Here is a 7,834-nt window from a genome sequence, read left to right on the forward strand (position 1 = left end):
TCATGGAAAGAACACTGAATACTAACTGCTCACATCTGCCATATCTCTTATTATCTTACATTAGAGCTCAAAGAACAACTAAAACATATTAGCACAAAATACTTTAAACCAAATACAACAAGTGTCTACATACATTGTTCTTAGCTGACACATCAACTCTCAATGATGTCAACAGCTTGACAATTGATAAATGGTCATTCTTAAGACCATACTCTGAACAGATCAGATGTAATGCTGTTGATCCATTCTAAACAATAAACAATTTACATGAGATACAAAAACAGACAAAACCAAAATTTACAATACTACTAAAACCGCATGCAGTCATACTGCACCAACACACAGACTATTATCATACAGCAGCAACTGCTTGCTGTCATATACAACAGACATGCAAACATATACAACAGACACATTGCATTAGAACCAATTAACATTTGAACAATAAACAAACTTCTGAATAAGTCAATTCAAAAATATTGTTGTTGATACAAATAAAAAGAAATGATAAATGAGTTGGTATTCAGAAAGTCAGTTTGATAGTTTAAACAACCCACTAGGATCAACACCAGATGAAAAATACTTTGTTTACTCCACAATTTTACAATAAACAGAAATCCAGTGTGTGTGCATGAGTGGCTTGATCAGTCAGTTTATGTAAAAATGATTGTATCACCAATTGAGTTCTACATTAATTAATTAAAGAGTCTTATCAGTCAGGGTTCAAAAAATCCAGTCACCAAGACACCATATGACGACAACTTCTAGGTGGTTGGTGACTAAACCAGCAATGTGGTCAACAATTTGGCGACTAGAAATATTTGGTAGTTTTTAGTCTTTGTGGCAGCGGCTCTTGGATGCGAACCACCTGCTCAGCAGATAGGTTTTGCGTTACAATATGTTACCACTTTCTAAGTTTCCATTTAGTGGCACACTGCGAAGTAGGCCGTCTAACTTAGCACCTTCGTACATATCACGTAACAACGTATCACCTAGCAATCTATTGTGACTTGTTGCTATTCTTGCATTTAATTTAGGTCTATTAGATGCGTTTAATTTTTCAAACAATCGCAGTTACTCTTATTCTTCATACGCTGCACCAGCAAATCCTCAACAGCACTATAATCGATGAGACGCCATTGCGCAGCAGCTTCTCCCGAATGAAACACGAAATCTGCAGTCAATCGTAGTTGAAAAGGAAGGCAACTGCCTATTTAGATTCTTTTCTACGCTGTTCAAAAAGGAAACAAAGACTCTGACCATCTTGAATTAAGAAAAATAAAAACTATTACGTAGATCTTTTGCAAACGCCGAGCATCGGAAATGGCAAAACAAACAGCTTTTTCCACAGCAAGCTGCATGAGTGTCTTTCTATCAGAAGAACTACCAAGTACATTCAGGAGCTCGTACGTCTCCTAGTGCTGCTAAGAAAGTCTGTTCAGACAAAAGTATCCGCATGTACAGTTCTGAAATCTAGATGTTAAATGATGCGCGCGCTATTGTTGAAGTGCTAACAAAAGTTTATCACTTGTGTTCCAGAGATTAGCACAGCTAGCCATACGACAGGAGGGGTTACATGCAGTAGCCGGATGTACTGTTCTCAACAACAATAGTGGCACTGAGTCAGAAGAGAAGAAATGCTCTTATCTACTCAACCAAACAATGCTCATGTCATTATGGGACGGATTGCCACGATGTCGATGTGATGACAAACCACATTTTTGTTTGCTTGTAGCTATACAATTAGTTGAAAGTTAGGATAAAATATGAATACTCATAGTATTACATAGAATCCCATGCATAATACTGTACATTGATGTGTTTACTTGCTATCTACAATGTTCATCCAACGCTACTGCAAATTCCTAGTTACGTCTTAATTTAATGTCAAACATGATAATCTGGAAAAAGGTCTCAACAGTGATATTAATGACTTGTTTACTTCTGGAATCTCTGAACTAGAAACGAGTGAAAGTTTGGCAACCAACTGTTCCTCTACATGGCCAAACTGGCGACCAGATTCAAACACATTATTCGAACCCTGCTTATCTATATTCATGTTCTGGAATCCTATCGCTTTGTTTCTGTCAGTTCTACACAACAGACTGCAGTTCACGTACATTTGAGTTCATCTACTCCAAACATCAGAGATGGGCATGGATCTATTGCAGCTGCTGTAGTACTGTGTCCGTACAAGTTTCAACTCTGTCAAGTCGGTCCAATGATCTTTGATCTGAACTTTGGTAACCTAAATTGGCTTGTCTGAAATCAGGATTAAACATGTCTTATAAGTGATGTCAAGATCAATGCAGTGTCTAATTGTATATTCCCGTCATGTGGCAGGGAAATGAAAGGACGAGAAAAATAAGCAATCTGGGCACTGCTGCGCTAGTTCAGAAAAGGAGGTCCATTCTTCACTCAATTCCAACCACTTAAATCAAAACATCTGGTCTAACAATGAAGGATAATCAGTGATGAGAATGCTAATACAAACCCAGCAAAACAACGTTATTGCAATTGCACATGTAAGAGTTAATAATTAATGAGCTAAGTAAATGTATTTATAGCTTGTGAGATGGTAGGGTGCAAGCTCTTCTAATCAGTGTTGTAGATCAGGCAACTTGCTTCAGAGCTTGCTTGCAGTCAGATGTGCCCTCTTGGCAGCAAAGTGACATAAAAGTGATTCTTTGACTTCCTTCCCTCTTGAATTGCAATTAAGGCAAAATTCTTTGCATACATTTCAGTGATTTCAGTCTTTGTCGCTTCAGACAAGTGGCCAAAGTCAAGAGGTTGCCGTAAAGAAATGCATAATATAAAATGCAAGAGGCCGTCAGTTTCCACAATAGCACGACCGATGACAAAGCTTCAAGTGCAGTTTCTGTTCAGCTGTCTTTGTCGCATCTTGGTTTAGAATTGCTGCATCAAATTCTGCACTTGTATGAAGACAGAGACTTTATAAGTGTAAGCAGACAGCTTGCCGTACAATACATGTGTTTGATCAAAGGACACATGTTTGCAATTGCCAAGCATTGCATGAACTGCATGCTTCTCAAATCATTGTAAGTAGATAGTTAGAGCTAATGACTGTGAGACTCTGCTACGTTAATAACAAAGCAAGTCTTTACGCCTAATTTCGACTTCAAATAAAATAGCAAACACTCAATAACCACTCTCTCTCCCAGCCCTCACGTGCTCCCCTGCCACCTCACGTGCAAAAAAGCACTGCACACTGTGGAGAACCAAACCTGCAGTGCAATCATGTTACACACATACTTCCTACCATCACAGACACTTGCCAATCCTCCCATGTACAAACAACAGTTCAAAATGTCATCACAAAATATGTTACATACAAACAAACTTACATTAGTTGTTGCTGCTTTGTTGCACTTTGATCGAATAAGACGTTGTACTACAGATAAACGACCATAACGACATGCCCTGAGAAATGGTGTGTAGCCATACTAAACAATTTGAAACAATAACTACAAGTCAGCAAAAGTAATGTTAACAGTAAAACCTTATTACGAGCTTCAACGTTGAGACCAATGCCCACTATATAATCAAAAACCTCAACATTACCAGTAACGTGTAGAGCTGTCTCTCCTTCCTGTAGTTGACACACAATGTTAGAAAAACATTTATCAGTACAATACTAACTACAATGAATGCAAAATATACAACATAGACACAATTGCATTAGAAAAAAGTAACATTTCACCAGCAAACAAACTTCTGAATAAGTCAATTCAACAATATGGTTGTTGACAATAATAAAAAATGGTAAATGAGTTGGTACTCAGAACGTCAGTTTGCTAGTTTCAACAACCCACTAGGATCAACACAAGAAATGAAATACTTTGTTTACTCAACAATTTTGCAATAAACAGAAATCCAGCTTGTGCATGAGTGGCTTGATCAGTGCAGTTTATGTAAAAAAGATTCTATCACCAATTGAGTTCTACATTAATTAATTAAAAAGTCTTATCAGTCAGGGTTCAAAAAATCCGGTCGCCAAGTCGCTAATTTGGCGACTAGAAATGTTTGGTAAATTTCAGTCTTTCGGCTCTTGGATGCGAACCACCTGCTCAGCAGATATGTTTTGCATTACAATATGTTGCCATTTTCTAAGTTTACCATTTAGTGGCACACTGCAAAGTAGGCCGTTTACTTAGCACCTTTGTACATATCACGTAACAACGTATCACCTAGCAATCTATTGCAAGTTGTTGCTATTCTCTGGTTGATCAACATTTTTATGGACTTCACTGCCTGTACTGATCTCACTGGTCTCTGTCATCAGCTCCAGACAAACCCACCTAAAGACCTGAAGGCATGTTTAATTCTTTAAACAATCGCGGTTACTCCTGTTCTTCATACGCTACACCAGCAAATCCAAGTCAACAGCTCTATCATCGATGAGACGTCATTACGCAGCAGCTTCTCCCAAATGAAACACGAAATCTGCAGTCAATCGTAGTTGAAGGTGACGACAACCGCCTATTTAGATTCTTTTCTACGCTGTTTAAAGGAACAAAAAATCTGACCATCTTGAATTGAGACAAATGAAAACTATTATGTAGGTCTTTGCAAATGGCGAACGTCGGAAATGCAAAACAAACAGCTTTTTCCACAGCAAGCTGCCTGATTGTCTTTCTATAAGAAGAACTACCAAATACGTTCAGGAGCTCGTACGTCTCCTAGTGCTACTAAGAAAGTCTGTTCAGACAAAAAGTTTCTGCATGTCCAGTTCTAAAATCTAGATGTTGAATGATGCCACGCGCTATTGAAGCACTACAATAACAAAAATTTATCACTTGTGTTCCAGAGATTAGCACAGCTAGCCATAAGACAGGTGGGGTTACATGCAGTAGCCGGATGTACTGTTCTCAACAACAATAGTGGCACTGAGTCAGAAGAGAAGAAACGCTCTTATCTACTCAACCAAAGAATGCTCATGTCATTATGGGATGGATTGCCACGATGTCGATGTGATGACAAACCACATTTTTGTTTGCTTGTAGCTATACAATTAGTTGAAAGTTAGGATAAATATGAATACTCATAGTATTACATAGAAAGAATCCCAAGCATAATACTGTACATTGATGTGTTTACTTGCTATCTACAATGTTCATCCAACGTTACTGCAAATTCCTAGTTACGTCTTAATTTAATGTCAAACATGATAATCTGGGAAAGGTCTCAACAGTGATATTAATGACTTGTTTACTTCTGGAATCTCTGAACTAGAAACTAGTGAAAGTTTGGCAACCAACCGTTCCTCTACATGGCCAAACTGGCGACCAGATTCAAACACATTATTCGAACCCTGCTTATCTATATTCATGTTCTGGAATCCTATCGCTTTGTTTCTGTCAGTTCTACACAACAGACTGCAGTTCATGTAAATTAGAGTTCATCTACTCCAAACATCAGAGATGGGCATGGATCTATTGCAGCTGCTGTAGTACTGTGTCCGTACAAGTTTCAACTCTGTCAAGTCGGTCCGATGGTCTTTGGTCTGAACTTTGGTAACATACATTGGCTTGTCTGAAATCAGGGTTAAACATGTCTTATAAGTGATGTCAAGATCAATGCAGTGTCTAATTGTATATTCCCGTCAGATGGCAGGGAAATGAAAGGACGAGAAAAATAAGCAATCTGGGCACTGCTGCGCTAGTTCAGAAAAGGAGGTCCATTCTTCACTCAATTCCAACCACTCAAACCAAAACACCTGGTCTAACAATAAAGAATAATCAGTGATGAGAATGCTAATACAAACCCAGCAAAACAACGTTATTGCAATTGCAGATGTAAGAGTTAATAATTAATGAGCTAAGTAAATGTATTTATAGCTTGTGAGATGGTAGGGTGCAAGCTCTTCTAATCAGTGTTGTAGATCAGGCAACTTGCTTCACAGCTTGCTTGCAGTCAGATGTGCCCTCTTGGCAGCAAAGTGACATAAAAGTGATTCTTGGACTTCCTTCCCTCTTGAATGGACTATTTAGCAGAGCTAACTAGACGTTAATGCGACGATGACTGTAGTATGAAGGAGAGTGTATGGGAAAGTATGACGTACATAGTGATGTGTTTGTTGGCAAGTTAGTGACCGATAGTTGACGCGAACAGTGCAGTAGTTGTCTATTTCTATTATGCCGCGAAAAAGCTGCACAGCGACTTCTCGCTCAGGTCGGTCGCTCCAAGAGTACTTGACTTTATCAAGGGAAACGCTGGAGCTGGAGTTGAACAGCCTTAACCTGGTACTTACTGGCACGAAAGATGAAAAAGCAGTGAGATTATGGAACCATTGGAATGAGACACGAACAGATGTGGATGAAGGTACACAATCGACTTCCAAAACTGAGTTGCCGATAGCATCCGCTGGTTCCCACGAGCCAAATACCAGGGTTGGAAGAAAGAGAAAACGCGTGCAGAAGGAGTTAAAGCAGTCGGCAACGTCACCTCTGTTTTCCGCGGAGCAGCAGCAGTTTCTCTCGGAACTGGTGACGAAGATGGTGCAGGCGGAAAAGTCGCAGGTAGATGTAGATGGGGTGCAGGTACAGACCCAGCGAGTTCTGGCAGAGCAAATTTCACAAAACCAGCAGCAGACTTTTTCAAAGTCGAAATGCAGAAGGCTGGCACGAGGAGAAGCAAGTACGCCGGAGATCTCGGAAGATAAAGAGGATGTCAAACGACCAACTCCTCGGCACACACAGACAGGTATGCATCGTGATCAGTCTCACACTCTGCATAGCGTCTATCCTGTTTCGGAAAAATGGGTGAGGCAGATCCTTCAAAGTGAGTTCGTTGACTTTGACGCGTTGTTGGCCGAATGCCCAAGTTCAATTCTATACGCAGCCAGTGCAATGGCCGACCAGTCCCAAGTCGCATTAGAGGTTGGCCCTGCAGGTCTGAGCGTAGCACAAAAACAGCAACGCCGCTTGGTGACGGACATTACTTCGTGGCTTACAGCATGGTCTCTGTTTGCAAACACGCTGACAGTAGGTAATCCAAGTCGAGCGTCAGAGTTATTTGGTTACCAGTTACTAATTGCGCAAGTAGCTAGTCGATTTACTACGGTGGCATGGCTACAATGTGACAGGGCGTTCCGTAAAGCAGCCTCTCGTAAGCCGGCTCGACGCTGGGACGAGGTAGACGTGTCATTATGGTCCATCTGTTTCACTAACCAGGCTAGAATGGTATGCTTCAAGTGTCGGGATTCCAAGCACCTAGCTTCCCAGTGCCCCAAGAAAAGACAGTACTTTCGGTCAATGGGCGACGGTAATTCCAATCAATCGGGACAACTTACCAGCAAGGGAGCGCGTTGTCGCCCTCGCAAACACCAACGTGCGCAGCGTGTGCAGAGATTACAACAGTGGAACGTGCAACAATGTCAAAGAAGCATGCAAGTTTGCCCACACGTGTAGCTGCTGTGGCGAACAACACGCAGCCCTTGTGTGTGAGTCAAAAAGGCAGTAAATGCGACGGGGGCGCCTCAGTAATTAAGGACAGTAATTTTAGAATTAATGTCAGAGTTTCGTTTTCTGTTGCGATCTCACCCCAATGCACGGTGGGTTGACTCGTTATTAGAGAACTTAGAGCAAGGGTTTAGAATAGGTTGTAAGGACGACACGCTACATTACTCAGCACGTAACCTTCAGTCGGCAATTCAGCATCCAGACGTGGTCTCGGCAGCATTGGCAGCACAGTGTGATAAAGGTTTTCTCTCCGGGCCACACGACAATACCCCACTAGCTAATTTCATTTCGTCTGGCTTGGGTGTGGTGCCCAAGAAGGACGGGTCTTGGCGACTTATCTGTCATCTGTCGGC

General features: G+C 40.9%; 1 protein-coding gene across 1 annotated transcript; it reads right to left on the minus strand.

Moving 5' to 3' along the window:
* Nucleotides 1-60: 60 nt before the first annotated feature.
* Nucleotides 61-5,573, minus strand: LOC134182909 (ankyrin-3-like). The gene is made up of 7 exons (XM_062650350.1): nt 5,544-5,573; nt 3,657-3,659; nt 3,521-3,610; nt 3,391-3,464; nt 1,943-2,093; nt 134-247; nt 61-78 (listed from the first exon to the last, which is right to left on the minus strand). Exons 1-7 carry the CDS (start codon nt 5,571-5,573, stop codon nt 61-63), a joined length of 480 nt encoding a protein of 159 aa, XP_062506334.1.
* Nucleotides 5,574-7,834: the final 2,261 nt, after the last annotated feature.

This window comes from Corticium candelabrum, chromosome 8 (genome assembly GCF_963422355.1).
Source record: "Corticium candelabrum chromosome 8, ooCorCand1.1, whole genome shotgun sequence".
Taxonomy (NCBI): domain Eukaryota; kingdom Metazoa; phylum Porifera; class Homoscleromorpha; order Homosclerophorida; family Plakinidae; genus Corticium; species Corticium candelabrum.

Coding starts and splice junctions, on each gene's coding strand:
- LOC134182909 (XM_062650350.1), bottom strand. CDS start 5,573: ATGTTTAACCCTGATTTCAGACAAGCCAAT. Junction 3,465..3,520: donor ACGTTGAAGCTCGTAATAAG/GTTTTACTGTTA, acceptor CAAATTGTTTAG/TATGGCTACACACCATTTCT. Junction 2,094..3,390: donor CAACGTCTTATTCGATCAAA/GTGCAACAAAGC, acceptor TCTGTTGTGTAG/AACTGACAGAAACAAAGCGA.